Source organism: Monodelphis domestica, chromosome 2, assembly GCF_027887165.1.
Source record: "Monodelphis domestica isolate mMonDom1 chromosome 2, mMonDom1.pri, whole genome shotgun sequence".
NCBI classification, from domain to species: Eukaryota; Metazoa; Chordata; class Mammalia; order Didelphimorphia; family Didelphidae; genus Monodelphis; species Monodelphis domestica.
In genome coordinates, this window is record NC_077228.1 from 191,060,107 (window position 1) to 191,076,310 (window position 16,204).

General features: G+C 36.6%; 1 protein-coding gene across 1 annotated transcript in view; it reads right to left on the minus strand.

Moving 5' to 3' along the window:
* Positions 1–4,022: 4,022 nt before the first annotated feature.
* Positions 4,023–16,204, minus strand: part of UTP18 (UTP18 small subunit processome component) — a 47,644-nt gene continuing 35,462 nt past the window's right edge. The window contains exons 12-14 of the mRNA XM_056816600.1: positions 13,698–13,840; positions 6,924–6,967; positions 4,023–4,140 (exon numbers count right to left, since the gene is read on the minus strand). Of these exons, the coding sequence (XP_056672578.1) occupies positions 6,943–6,967; positions 13,698–13,840 (168 nt within the window). The 3' untranslated portion in view covers positions 4,023–4,140; positions 6,924–6,942. The remainder of the gene's footprint in view (positions 4,141–6,923; positions 6,968–13,697; positions 13,841–16,204) is intronic.

Here is a 16,204-nt window from a genome sequence, read left to right on the forward strand (position 1 = left end):
GAACAGAGTAAAATCAGGAAGAGCAAAGTTCAAATCCAGTCTCCCTTATTAAATTTGGTGATTAAACAAGTCAACTAACCTCTGGCTGTCTTGGTTTTTCCTCACTTATAAAATAAGGATAATACTAATACAAGAACCTATCCCCCAAGATTGGAGGTATAATGATATTTGTATAGCATCTAACACAGAGCCTGGCACACAATAGGTGATAAATGCCCCACTCCCAATTTTGAAAGATCTGATTGCATCAGGAAGGCATCCTGGCCACTACCTTCACAGATCACAAACCATCCAATGCCTTTTCATCCTGTGCTATTTCTACCCTAAAGTGTAGTAGGTAAGTTTAATTCCCCTTTCTACATTTTCTGTAAAAAGAAGTTCTTGCAATGCCCTTGGTTCCTAGGGATTGAAAACCGTTGGTAAACAATCTGTTTCCAAGCCAACATTCCAGATATCCAGTGGCAGCAACACAGGACAAAGGCAAACATACTGGTTGATGACCATCTCGGGAATGATTTAGCTTGGACCAAGCACAAGGTGGGAGGAGAAAGCCCAGCAACATCCAAGCAGACATACAATTGATTGCACAGTTCAATGCTGCCCTCTAGCAACCTAAGAGGGAAATAACATGATAGATCTACTTTTAGAGAGCAGGTAAATCTATCAGAATTTGATTTTTCTCATTCTGTTTGGCCATTGAAGATGGTACAGAAAGGGAGAGGTGGAAGAAAGGGACAGGACAGAGACAGACATGACAATGAACAAAAAATTCACTATTATTCAATGACTGTGCTAAATGTCCTTCTCTTAAAGCACGGTGTTTTGTGTCCATAGTAAACACTTAAAAATACTCATCCATTCCTTCTCAAAAGGAAGAATTTTAAAAAACTCTTAAATGGACATACAATGCTGTATGAATCATGTGGTTAGAGTGAGGGACAATCAACCTTTGGTTGCCTTTAGATCAGATCTAAAGGACTGTGTTGTTTGGGGGAACCACATTTTAGAAATGACATTTAATAAACTGGAGACAATACAAAATGAATGACCAGGATAGTAAAGAGCCCCGAGTCAAGGTTAACAGGGGATTAGACTTAGGGGAGGTATGATTAATAGCTGTTGTTCCACATTTTAAGGGCCATCATGTGAAAGAGGAATAAGACTTGGCTCTAGCTGGGAGAACCAGAGCATCTAACCTTGATGAAAGAAAAAAAACAAACAAAAAACACTGGAGTTATCCTAGAATGGAACGGACTTTTTCTCAGAAAATAGCTGGTATCACCTCACAACCCACCTCTAAGGCCGTTTAAAAAAAAAAAAGTGGGGTGACTACTTTTTAGAAACGCTATAGAGTGGATTCTTGTTCAGGGATGAGTTGAACTAAATAGTCACTGAAGTTTCTTTCATCTCAAGATTCTGTAATTAAAGATGCTGGGGAAATTCTTATGAGTTATCTATGGAAAACGTAAAAATAAAACAGGAGAAAGGGTTCATAAAATTTGAGTTTAAAAACCAATCTGGGCCAACCTCTTCATCCCATGCATGTAGGAAATGAGGAAAACAGAGGTATAGTGACTATCTAGGGTCACACAGCCAGGAAAAATTAAGAGCTAAAATTTAAATCCTCTAACTTCAAGCCTATTACTTATTTCAAGAAAAGGTATGAAGAGATTAATATCTGCAAAAGTGAGAAGGGCCACAGAATGATCAATTAAAGAATCAAAGGAACATACAAAAATGTCTAAGAGAAATATCACATTACCTCAGTATAACTCCCATTTAACAATAATAGCTAGCATTTGTATAATGCTTTAAGGCTTGCAAAGTGCTTATAATCTTATCTCAATTGAGACTCACAATAATCCTTTGAAGTAGGTAATATTATCATACCCATTTTACAGGTGTAACCAAGGCTGAAAGGTTAAGAAAGTGGTCCAGGATCATCTACTGAGTGTCTGGGTCAAGATCTAAACTCAGGTATTCCTGACTCCTAGTCAAGCATTCTATCCACCATACCTTCTAGTTGTCTCTTACAAGCTATTTTGGTTTAAGCATTCAAAAACCTACCAGCAACATTAAGTGTTTACTTTGTGAACACAAAGATAAACATTATTCTTGTTCTTGCCTTCAAAGACCTTACAATCTAACATGAGAGTGAAGATACATATATAAATAAGTCGGATACAAAATAATGCAAGCAGAGAAATGGAGAAAATCATACAGTGTAAGAAGGCAATGCAAGACAAATTTCCTTTTGATGAAGGGGAAAATCAGAGGTTTCATGGAATTAACAGCTGGCTCATCAGCAGGAAGGATTTCAACAAAGGGAGGGGGGTAGAGTATACATTCAAGGCATAGGTAGATAACTTGTACAAACATTTAGACAGGAAAAAAGGAATGTATATTCAAGGCACAGGGAGATAACATGTGCAAATGTTTAGAGGGAAAAAGGACAGGGCAAGATAAGAAAATATCTGGTAATAGATTTTGGCTGGAAAGCTGACTATATGAAAGGAAATAAAGTTGGAAATGAAAGTTGGAGGCAGCTGTGAAGAACAATCTTCCAGGCTGAGTTAATATTTTATCTAACAGCCAGTGAAGGGGGGAAGAGATGGAAAATTTCTGAGCAGGAAAGCGACAGGGTCAGGCTTGTGCCTAAAGATTATGTTGGCAGTTTGTATGAGATGAATTGGAGAGACTGAAAGCAATAAAACCAATTAGAAGGCTCTACTGCTCAAGTCCAGGTGAGAGATAATGAGAGATAATGAATGGTCTGACATACTGGGAATAGTGGGGAATATAAATGATGTCAGAAATATCAGATAATTGTGCCAGGTAGAATTATTAGGACTTGACAATTAATAAAATCTGTATGGAGGAGATGGAGGGTGAAAAAGGGGGACAGGAAGTTTGAGGAAAAGGGAAAATATCAAACATAACTATTATACCATTCCTAGGTGCCATCAATACATAAGGAAGTTGGAAGGTGGGGGAAGGGGTTGTTTCACGGGGAAAAAAGAGATGATGAGCTGAGTTTGAAATATTTATGGGACATCTAGATAGCCTAACTAGGAAGGTGAAGTTTTAAGACTGGTGCTAAGGAAAGAAAGTGGGTATAAGACCTTAATCATACATAGAGGGGATAATTGAATCTAGAGTAGTGGATGGGACTACTAGGGCAGGTCTGTAAGAAAAGGAAGAAGACCAAAGCCTAAACCTTGAGGGATGGCCATCCCAATTCTAATGTGATGGAGGAACTGACTATAGAAGGAAAATCAGAAGAGAACAGCATTACAGTAGCACTAAAGTATCCAGAGAAGTTAAATGGCTAAAAAGGCTGCTGGATTTGTCAATTAAATAAAGGGCCACTTAGTAAATGCAGTTTAAATATCATATTGGGGTGAGAGACACTACAAAAAAAGAAGTGAGAGAGGCTATCAATGTGAGCAAGTATCTTAGTCCAAGGAGAGATATTTATTTTTAAGGTTGAGAGCTCTGAATATTATTATAAGTAGAAAGAAAAGGGATAACAGAGGGAGAAACTGAAGATGAACAGAGAACAGAATATGATACATGTTGCAAGGTTCCTAAGGAAATGGGAAGGAAGATGATAGAAGGGCTCAAGTGGAAAGGTTGGTTTTCATAGGAAAGAGGGCTACCTCACCCATAAGACTGAAATAAAGGATAATAGGATGGGAAGAGGACAGAACTTAGAGGTGCAGTATATGGGAGATGAGGAAGCTCATGATGGATGGCTTCAGTCTCCTCAGTAAAATAAGTGAGGCCACCTTAGAAAGAGGGGGTTGGAGTAGGGGTCTTGAGGAGAGGCAGTCATTCAAAAAGGAAGGAAAACACTAAGGAGGGTTAACTGTACAGTGAGACTTTGGCTTATATTATACCTGAATAAAAGCAGATGTTTCCATTCTATCACTTTGGGAGATTTAAAATGCACATATTAAAATTAGTAGAGGAGGAAACCACTCATCTTCAGTCTATGTCATTTGTGACTATTAAGACAACACTTTTGTTAACTTAAACAAGTACAGCTGGTTTATTAATTTATCTTTCATTTATTAACACACATTTAGAAAACATAGTAAAAAAATATCAGCAAGAGCTTCTTTTGTAGTTTAACTGGATCTGAGAAAAGAAATGAGAAATTATATCGAATTAATTTATGTTGGTGATCAACAAAATATGCACATATTCAAGATGGACATCAATTCAAATTCTCCTCCAGAAAATTTTTTTCTAATGAAACCTACCTGGTTAAGCACTTTTCTATTCTTAGTCCTCCCAGCATTAAAGAGGTCCAGTGGTCCCCAGTCATGTTATCAATTGTCCCAGGAGAGCCATACCCAGCAGTTCCCCAGTGTCTCAAGTTATGACCTATGGGAGCAGTCACCCCCAATGCCTGGGATGCAAGACCTCCTTGAAATTTTTCTCTTTCTTCAGATCAGGTAGCAAGCAGCTCCCTCTAGAACCTTTCCCTAATCCTTCTAGATGAAAGTGTTGTTTCTTTCCCCATACTTTCCTAGAGTATTCTGAATTCCATCTCTGCCTGTCCCATACTACCTTGGTGCATTGTCATATCATCCCCAACAGATTATAAGATCCTTAATGGAAGTGACTATTAACATCCAGATTAAATATTTAACAAATTTTACTGAATTTAACTAAATAATGAGCTCTCTTCCCTCTTGTGACGTTAAATGTTGGCTGTGGGGATCAAAACATTGGTCTCCCCTGAATCTGCTTTTACTTCTAAAGGCACTAGTGACCTATGGGCAGTCAAAGTTGTTCAACATAAAAAGGCTGAGTATCTCCCCATGTCCTCAAACTTTTACTCTATTTACATTTATTTGTATTATTTCTTCTGTACCCTATGCTCTACACACCAGTGCCGATTTCTGTTAACTATGTAATTGTTTTATTGTTCATAATGACATTTTGATTTCATCTAATCAGGGGGCAGCTGGGTGGCTCAGTGGATTAAGAGCCAGGTCTAGAGACAGGAGGTCCTAGGTTCAAATCTGGCCTCAGACACTTCCCAGCTGTGTGACCCTGGGCAAGTCACTTAACCCCCATTGCCTAGCCCTTACCACTCTTCTGCCTTGGAGCCAATACACAGTATTGACTAAGACTTAGTAAGGGCTTAAAAAAAAATGATTTCATCTAATCAAAAAAACAAGTTGCCACAGCAACATGCTAAACAGTCTAATCTACAGCTCAGGCCACCCTCTCACTCTCAGTAATACACCCCAACATTTACAGAATCATGTTAGAAATGACCTTAAAGATTATCCACTGCAACTACCTATATAGATGGCTAATATCAGAAGACTTTCTACACAATCAGTTTAAATTCATAATTTTTAACTAGAAAAGATCTTGGATTTCATCTCTCTTTTTTTAAATAAACCCTTACTTTCTGTCTTAGAATCAATATTGTGTATTGGGTCCAAGGCAGAAGAATAGAAAGAGTAGAAAGGGCTAGGCAATGGCAAATCACATAGCTAGGAAGTGTCTGAGTCCAGATTTGAACCTCCTGTCTCTAGGCCTGGCTCTCAGTCTACTAAGCCACCCAGCTGCCCCTTTCATCTCTTTCTTATAGACAAGGAAAAAGAGCCAGAGAATGGAAGAATTTCTCTAGTATCATATGGGTATTAAGTATCAAAGCCAAAATTTGAGCCCAAGTCCCAGAATTTAAATGTAGAACTCTCTAAGACAACATGATGAATCTAAGAAGCACAGTCATGCAGTCATTTTACAGATGAGGGTGCTCAAGCCCAGGAACATAAGATGACTTTCACAGGCCTTGCAGCTTATGTCACAGAAGTGAAAATTTCTAGAAATCATATAGTCTATCCCTCTCATTTCAAGATGAGGAATCTGAAGCTTACAGAAATAATGTCATTTACTAATGGTCTCATACTCGGGTTTTCCTTTATAGCACACTGGTTTTCCAACCCAAGTAATAGTCCAGCTCAAGTGTAAATACCTCCAGTGACATGGGGCTTGATATATACTCAAAAACCATTAGACAGATTTAACTACCAGAAAGGTTTTCCTTCTACTGAATTTCTACCTATCAATCCTTATTATTCTGTACTCTATAGAGTTACACAAAGAAGGTACATCTGAAGATAACATCTAGTCTGTTTTCTTTCTACTAAATATCTCTGGTTCCTTAACTATTTCCTCATATGACATGGGCTCCATTTATCACAATTCTAGTTACCCAGCTAGATGGCAGAGTAGAGAGAGTGTTGATTGGGGCTGGAGTCAAGAAGACCCAAGTTCAAATTTTGCTTCAGACACTTAATAGCTGAGTGACCTGGGCAAATTATTTAACCTCAATTAAGTCTCTTGCATAAAATTACTATTATTGTTGCTGTTGTTAGTATTATATTGAAATCCTCTTAAAATAGCATTCAAAAATATGAATGTAATATTCTAAGTAGCATGATCCAAAGAGCATATAACATGATGATTCATTCTCATGGTGATAGTTTATAAAGAATTTATGATGACTTTCTTTCATAAGCCTATAAAGCAAGGAGTGCAAACACTATTATCCCATTTTACAGAAGACAAATCAAATTTAGAAAGAATAAAGCTAGTAAATGCCCAAGATTGGATTCAAACCCAGATTTGATATCAAGTCCACTGCTTTTTCTATTCCACCACAGTCTATCATAATCTAAATGTGACTTCTAATGGACTATTCCAAAGTTATCTTGAGCAAAGTACCTCTTTCCTTTCTTCTCTACTTCTTATAACTTCAAAATAAATAGTTCTTCTTCAATGTAGATGAAATTCACCCCACATGCTTACACTCATACATCAAAGAATTAAATCACTTTGGCTATGCATAGTAATCATCCTAACCTTAGGCCCAGATTAACAACAAAGTTCCTTACCTGCAACAATTCTCCTTTCTCAGAAGTCTGAATAATGGTGCAACCTGAAAAATTTGAGAGAACAATTTAGCTATTTCATAACTATTAGAGTTCATGTCATTCAGAACCTAGAAACTTTCCATGGTACTTGGAGAGGGTTCATTCTTCCACAGCAAAACTTTTTAGCTAAAATGTGAGCATATATTGGGGATTACAAAATCTGATTTAAGGAGTGTGTGGGTTAGTAGCTATCCACTCTTTATAACCACTTGGAACCTAGTTCAAATTCCCACAAGTGAAGTCAAACAGGTTTTCTCCATTTTCAAGATGAAACAGGTTTCCTTTGGTCACAGTAATACTATAGGAATTCAAAACACCTGCTGAACATATCTTTAGTAAAGCAGCATTTTGTAGACTACATTGTTAAATCAGTGGCAATTTCAGTTTCCATAGAAAAATGTTATAAAGATTTTATTACATACACAGAAACTATGAAAAAAGCAAAATGCTTAAACATAAACCAGAATCAACTTCATCTTATAGATTCAGAGAACAATAGGTAAAGGCTAGAGAAAATGCTCAAAAGACAATACAAACATTACTTCACTGATGTGATGGCATTGTCTTCTAACACAATATTTATTTAATCTGCCCCTCCTACTGCCACCACCACAATCCCTACCACTTAACAAATTTATTAAAATTTACCCCCAACAAATGCATCAATTCATAGCTAACACAGCCAAGCAAAACGAATTCCCACACTAAACATATTAAGAAAGGTGACTTCCTTCATTGTTTTGGACTCATGCTAGATCACTGCACTATGTTCAGAGTTCTGAAGTACTTTTTAAAAATAAACTTAAAGCTTTTAAAAATAATATGCCCAAATTGAGCCACTAATACACTGCTGGTAGAGTTGTTAATTATTCCAACCATTCTGGAGGGCAATTTGGAACTATGCCCAAAGGACCTTAAAAGAATAGCTGCCCTTTGATCCAGTCACACCACTGCTGGCTTTGTACCCCAAAAAGATAATAAGGAAAAAGACTCGTACAAAAATATTTATAGCCAAGCTCTTCGTGGTGGCAAAAAACTGGAAAATGAAGGAATATCCTTTGACTGGGCAATGGCTAAACAAATTGTGGTATCTGTTGGTGATGGAATACTACTGTGCTGTAAGGAATAATGAACTGGAACAACCTCCAGGAATTTGGGCAGAGCGAATGTAGTAGAACCAGGAGAACACTGTACAGAGACTGACACACTGTGGCACACTCAAATGTAATAAGCCTTTTCTATTAGCTGCAATGCAGTGATGGGGTGTATGGGGTGCTCAGGGAGGAGTAATATCTTTGGTATGGAGGGCTTGTCGTGCCTTCCTAGGGCAGCTCTCCAGCCTCTGACCCTCACCTAACACCCAGCTCTCACTTGTGGCTGCTAGTAGCTGCTAGCATGTGGCAGCGGCCACACCCCGGGCAACAGCTTCGACAGGCCGGCTAAACCTTGTGAGGGTAGTCATAGGGTTGTCTTCGACCCCTGGTGAACTAGGGCTTTGCTCACCCAGCATGTGAAGACTGTTTCGGCGGACGGAACAGGCGGAAGAAACCAACAAGAAGGTTCAATGGCTGAGATGGTGATGCAGCAAAGCACTGTGGAGTGCTCAGGGCATGTTGGAGCACAAAAGACAACACGGCCATCCAATGCAGCTGAGGAAGTCTCCAGGTGTAATGACTTTTCGTGCCAATGGACCCAGGCTTCCAATGCCAAGAGAGTGGGACTGTCTCTGTGCATCGACTTTTCCACTTAAATCTTCATGCACAAGTGTCTTTGTGCACAAAAATGCAAAGACAATCGTCATCCTTGGTTACCAAGAGACTACTACTAATGCAGTGATCCAGGACAACACCAAGGAACTTATGAGAAAGAATGCTATTCACATACAGAGAATGAACTGTGGGAGTAGAAATGCCTAAGAAAAACAGGAATGACCATGTAGTTTGATGGGGATATGATTGGGATTTTGGCATTAAAAAGATCATTCTATTATAAATATGAACAATATAGAAATAGATTTTGAACAATGATACATGTATAGCCCAATGGAATTGACTGTGAGCTCTGGGAGGTGGCAGGGAAGAGGGGAGGGAAAGAACATGAATTGCGTAACCATGGAAAAATATCCTAAATAAATAAATTTTTTAAAAAATAATAATATGCCCTACCCCTCCACTATCCCACCAAGCAATTTTTTTTCAAAAATGAAAAAAAATCATCATCACATACACTCAGCCCAGCAAAACAAATCCAAACACTGGCAATAACAAAAAAGGTACATACAGTGAGATATGTATCTCTTTCAGGAAGTGAGGGGTTTTTCATCCCCATTCTTTATCATTGTGTTAACTGGAGTCCTACAATTCTTTAAAGTTGTTGTTTTCCGCGTTAGCACTGCATAAACTGTTATCTATCTTCTACTCATTTGGCCTTTTATCATTTTTTAATTTATTTTTAATTTATTCATAAAGATCTGTTTCCTTTGAAATTGCCCATTTTGTCACTTCTTATAGCACAATAATATTCCATTATATTCATGTACCAAAATTATACATGAATATAATGGAATATTTCCAATTTCTGGCTACTATGAAAAGGGCTGTTATATTTTTGCATATAGATCTTTTTCTTCTTTCTTTGATTTCTTTAGATTATAAGCCCAGTAGTATATGTAGATTTATCTTATACTCTACAAAACTGCTAAAATTGTGATGAGAAAAAATTTAGTTAACTTCCTAGAGTTAAGTACACCACCCTATCATCTAGTTTAAAAGACAAAAAACAAAACAAAATAATTTTGTTTTCTTTACTTACGATTATTTCCTCAATTTCTCTTTTCTGATCTTTTGCTATAGCTAGCATTTCTAGCCCTCTGTTAAAATAGCAGTGGTGATAAGGGGCATCCTTGCTTTATCTTTGATCTTACTGGAAAAGCCTATAATTTTCCTCTATTATATATGTTTGTCCAAGAATTTAAATAAATAACTACTTACTACATTGGGGAAAGGTCCATTTACTCCTATGAATCCTAGTTTTTAACAGAAATGAGAGCAGGGACTTTGTCAAAAAAAGCATTTTCAGCATTTATTGATATTTTTTATTACTTAGGTCAGCAATGTGGGTTATTAAATATATAATCTTCCTCATGTTGAATCAACTTTGATTCCTGGTATAAACCTAACCTAACACATAAATTAATGTTGTTTTAGCCTAATAGCTAATATTTTATTTAAAATGTTTGCATCGGTGTTGATTAGGGATATTAGTCTCTATTTTTTTTTCTCTCCCAACAAGATATTTTAAAAATATTTCATTTTAGAAACAAAATCATAGGATCGTTGATTTTTCTAGATTAGTCTTTTGTCCCTTAGGAATCACAATAAGTCACATTACAATTTTCTTTATTCTCTTTATAAAGGTGGAACACCACCAAACCTCTTAAATTCTTCCTTTTCGTAGACTCCAAAGTTTGTTTGAAAAGATTCATTCTACAACTGAATCATCAATAAGGAGTTATTATGGTCTTACTATGTGCCAAGCATTGTGCTAGGCACCAAGATAAAAACAAACAAAAAATAACTCCTGCTTTCAAGAAGCTTATACTTCATTGGGAATAATATGCACACATCTAAGTTGAATACAAAATACAACAATGCTGACACAAGGTCTTCTGGAGTGGAAGAGGAAACAACCATAGAGTTAGGGGTAGCAGGAAAGGCCACATATAAGAGACGACATCTGAACTAAGCTCTGAAGGAAACTGAGGGTTCTAAGAGATAACAAAGAGGAAGAAGTAACATCCAAAGTATAGGGATGGGCAATGGAATACCATACATGAGTAAGAGTATATAGGACAACTATATAGAATGTAGAGTAAATAAAGAAGACTAAGAATCCCAGAAAGGCAGAGTCAAGCTGTGAAAGGGTTTAAATGCTGTTATAAGGAATTTATTTAATTTTCTCTGTCTCCTTCAGAGCAGAATTTCTAGGTTAGAAGAAGTTAAGTGATGTCTTGCACTGTCTCTTTAAGAGGCAGAAGCAGACAAATTTTTGGCCTCCATCTCTTTTAGAGAAAATAAAAAAAGATTGTCAGTTAAGCTTAGCTCCATTTTCTCTTTCTTCCAAGGAAGCAAGGTGTTTGGGGGGTTTCTGTGTGAGTGTGCTCTCTGTCAAGAATATCTGGCAGTTGGCTGTTGAGAGCTGGAATTTAGATACAAAGTTAAGAAAGAAGTCTCTCTCTGAGGGTTTTTTTCCTCAGGACCCTGAGGGAGAAGGGCCTTCCCGTCAGGCCCTTGGCCCTTCTCCTCAGAACTGGAGGATGTATTTCCATCAGAACTGGATGGGTATTTCCATCATTGACTGTGAATTTCTGATACTTGGTTAAGGAGGTTGAAGAAGAATTTATTAATTAGCATAGTTTAGTTAGACAGAGAATATTATTTTAGATTAGTGAGAGTAAGTTTAAGGAGGTCTGTTCTGTCAGACAAGAAGAAACTGCAAAGAAAGCAGTTAGATTTGGGGGAGTTTTATTTAGATATTTTTAGTATATGATTAGGATTTTAGACATAATATAAGAATTTTAAGATATACTTTCCTATTTTCCTACCTCCTACTCCTATCCAAACTTATCCTCTGTAATAAATAGTGTAGCTGGTTTACCAGAAAGGTCTCTGCAGCTTTTATGAACTTTCTATCAATAGCTAATAACCCATGATAACTTTATCAATCTCCTATACAATATTATTGACCCATAACAGCTTGGCTATAAATATTTATTAGCCATGCAGCTATTTATAAGCCATAACAATGCCAAACATAGAAGTATTTTGTCCTATACACCCAGGAATAAGGAAAAGTGGCTATAAGTTAATCACGGATTCCTGGTAGAATTTATTTAGTTTTCTCTAAAGAATATCTCTATCTTTTGACCTTCAGGCAATTAAACTTGGTTGATTCTTGTATGTGGGAAGCATAAAATAAACTGAGGATACAAATCTTCATTCTTCTTGAAATAAATCATTAAGAAAATCTGAATATGTTTAATAAAAACGGATTTTTACAGAGCAAAACATGTTCATGTCAATTTAATAGAATAGTGGTAGTCTCTCGATGACCAAGAATGACTATTGTCTTTGTGCAGTTTCATCTACGGTGTACCCTCATGTGGCTTTGGAGTCCAAAGGCTGAGGCGCAAAGTTTGTGGTACATGGAGCAAAATATTAAATATTCATTGTGTACAAAACCCTATGCTAACCACTAGATAAGTCACGAAGTTTAGAAGATATAGTCCTTGCCCTAATGGAGCAAAGCCCAGGAATATGGCCCCAAATCCAAATAAGCTATACAGAAGAAAATACAAATGCTAACTGAAAAAACAAAGTCAAGTAAAGTGCTACATGAAACTCTAAAAAGAAAGGTCATACCTAGCAGACTGGCCAAAGGAAAGTGATATATGTTGGAGGGGATGTGGCAAAATTGGGACACTAATACACTGCTCGTAGAGGTGTGATTTAATCCAACCATTCTGGAGGGCAATTTGGAATTATGCCCAAAAGCCTTTAAAAGTATGCCTGCCCTTTGACCTAGTCATACCATTGTTGAGTTTGTACCCCAAAGAGATAAGGAAAAAGACTTGCACAAAAATATTTATAGCCATACTCTTTGTGGTGGCAAAAAATTGGAAAATGAAGGGATGCCCTTTGATTGCAGAATGGCTCAACAAATTGTGGTATCTGATGGTGATGGAATACTATTGTGCTCAAAGGAATAATGAACTGGAGGAATTCCATGTGAATTGGAACGACCTCCAGGAATTGATGCAGAGTGAAAGGAGCAGAACCAGGAGAACACTGTACAGAGAGGGATACACTGTGGTACAATTGAATGTAATGGACTTTTCTATTAGCAGTAATGCAATGACCCAGGACAATCCTGAGGAACTAATGAGAAAGAACGTTATCCACATCCAGAGAAAGAACTGTGGAAACAGAAACACAGAAGAAAGACATGATTGATCATGTAGTTCAATAAAGATGTGATTAGGGTTTTGATGTTAAAAGATCAATCTACTGCAAATACGAATAATATGGAAATTGGTTTTGAACAATGAATGATGCATGCATAACCAAGGAGAACTGTTTGTCAGCTTCAGGAGAGGAAAGGGGGGAGGAAGAATCATGAATCATGTTACCATGGAAAAATATTCTAAATTTTAAAAATAAAAAAAAATAAATAAATAAAAAGAAAGGTCACTACCAACTGGGGTTAAAGGAACAAGGCAGTGTGGTACACTGGGAAAACCTAAGACTTAGGTTCAAGTCCTTTTTTTAGTGCCTATCACCAACTACCTTACCCAGGAACCTAGAAAGTCACTTTATGCCTTCAGTTTTTATTTTTAACATGGTTGGTTAGGTCAGTACTATTGAATCAGAAGTACACATTTTGGGTAAAAGGTAATAAATTGCAAAGGCCTTCACATGAGAGGTTTGGTGTCTATCACCCACATCCCCTGCCATCATGGGCTACTTGAGAAGCATTTCACAAGCACACAAGCCACAGCTCTTATTCCCTTTTATAAATGAAGGACGCATTAAAACTACCTGCTGATAAACAGCATAGTAGTAAGTACAGGTGTATAATCTGGACACAATACAATCTATCAAAGACCAACTGTACATACCCTACCCATTTGTTTTCAAATATAGTTCACAGAGACTGAATCTTTAAAGTAACACCTACCTATACAATAAGGCTTTGCCCTTATTGTTTCCCAGTGCAAAATATCCACTTCTAGGAGAGAAGTCCAATGTCTGAGCAAGGGAAATTTGCTTAATTCTATTCATAGGAAAGTTTAAGAATACTGTACAGGAAGGGAGATGAACCTGTAGGAGATAAAAAAAAGTCTCAGTTTTCAATTTTAATGAGCAATTCAGTCTTCTTATGTTGTAAAAAAAAAAAGTTCACTGTATTTAAATCTTACATTACAAATAGCAAACTAGTAGCCATGTTCCTACATTAAAAATTGATTTGGGTATTACTTGACTTAATACAGCTAAGTCAACTTTAAAGTTTTGAGAAAAATTTAAATATGCTTAAGTTCTTAACCCATAATACCAGAATAAAGAACAGAGAAGAAAGTCAATAGTATTGACTATTAATGCCTAAGGCCATGAAACTCAATTCAAATCCAACAAGAATTTATTAAGAGAATAATCATGTTCCAGAATCTCTGATATGATGACAATGATGATGAGGAATCACCTAACAGGTCACTTTGCTACAAGAATGCTAACTGCAAACAGAGACTCAATATTATAGAGATAACTTCTGTGCATGACAGAAATGCCAACATAATTCACATGGAGTTTGTCTTTCAAGATAATTCTTTTCTCACTTTCAAGGAACTTGACTTGCAAATACAGGAAGCACCATTATGGGCCTACAGATCAAGACAGATCACTAGAACAAGATCTACCCAATGACTAAATTATTTCTATCTGTTTTCCTCTATAACTAGAAGAGGGTCATAGCATGATGGGGCAAAGCTGAGTAACTAATGCTGTTATCCCCAACAGCCAAATCTTATTTTCTGTCATGGCTTCTTTGGTATCATCTTTCTCTTTTCCCTTCCCTCCATAATACAGATCAAAGACACATACTTGAACAACAGCTTGGCTCAGAGATAAATGGGTATGAATAAGCGCGCACACGCACACGCACACGCACACACACACACAATTCAGCTATTTCCCTTAACGGTTTGTCAGCTTTCACTTAATACAATCTCTGCATTTATAGATAAGACTGTGTACCATCACTTCAAGGTTATTTTCACAGTCTAGTGCTTGTTAAAATGCATTTAGAGCAATACATGTTTGGTTCCCTTAAACTCTCTGCTCAGATATTTACTAGACCTAATTAACATGTAGCTACTATGAGAAAATGTCATGAATTTATAAAGAACGTTCATATTAGATTATCAGACATGTTCTCATAATTTTAACCCTATGTACGTTCTTCCTACAGGATAAGTTGCTAATGCTAAACATATTTACACTCATAGGATATGGATCCATAAAGAAGTTGGTAATGCCACAAATTAAGACTTTTGCTGGAGTTCTTAAACTCACTTCTCTCTCTAGATTCCTTGTGAAACTTACTTGAACATCAAAAGCATTTTACAAAAACAATCAACTACCTAAGTACCTAATGCTAATGGAGACAGCTAATGCAAAAATGATTTGTATTTTGTTTGGGGATTATTATATGATTTAGAGGAGGTTAATCCTACTTCCTAATTGTTTTGCTTCAGATAATAGCAAAACTAGTTGGACTTCTCTGAGCAAATACCAACCAAGAATAGTGAAGGTGAATAGTGAGGTACACACAATGGTTAAAAGGAAAATAACTCCACTAGGATTAACTATCTACCATGGAGTCAAATGGTAAAACTATCTATTAATTTACTTTGTTTCCATAAAATTTGCCATCCAACAATCAAAATAGGTTATGCACATTAACTTTCTTTTTTTTTTATTATGCTTTAACATTTTTTAAAATTTATTTTGAGTTCCAAATTCTTGCCCTCCCTCCTTCCAGGCTCTTCTTCACCTACTGAGAAAGCAAGTAATATATTATACATGATGCACATTAACTTTTACCCCATAACTTTGACATTATTTTCTGTAAGTCTTTTGAAACAAAATATGGACAGAATATCTGAATGAATTCTTGAAAAACCGAGATTTTTGATCCCTCCTTTCACTTCTCATTTTAAGTAGAAAGATCAACTTCCAATTTGAATTCATATAATTTTCCAACTGAAGTCATTTTAAGCAAGAGTTAAGAGTAAGGATTAGGGGCTTCCCCCAAGTTAAAAGCTCAAGTATAAATCCAGAGAAAGTTTTAGCCAAATTTGACCAGGGGATAGAGCCTATACCTTGTTAGGTCAATACATTACAAATAATCATTGCTCAACCTCTGAAGCCCTTTACTCTATTGAGATCCAGGTCACTCATTTTCTAGAGTAAGAAACTAAGATGCTAGAATGCTTGACCACATTATACTTGCAACTACTTACCTGTGTATGGGTATAATTTTTGTCTTTTACTTGGGGGTAAGGGAGTATTGGAGAATGGTTGGGAGGTTTATGCATTTTTTAAAAATGTTAACAAATGGTACCCTGTTCCTTCTGACCAAAAGCACAAGCACCAAATTGGCTCATTTAGTAAGTCATCATAATTATT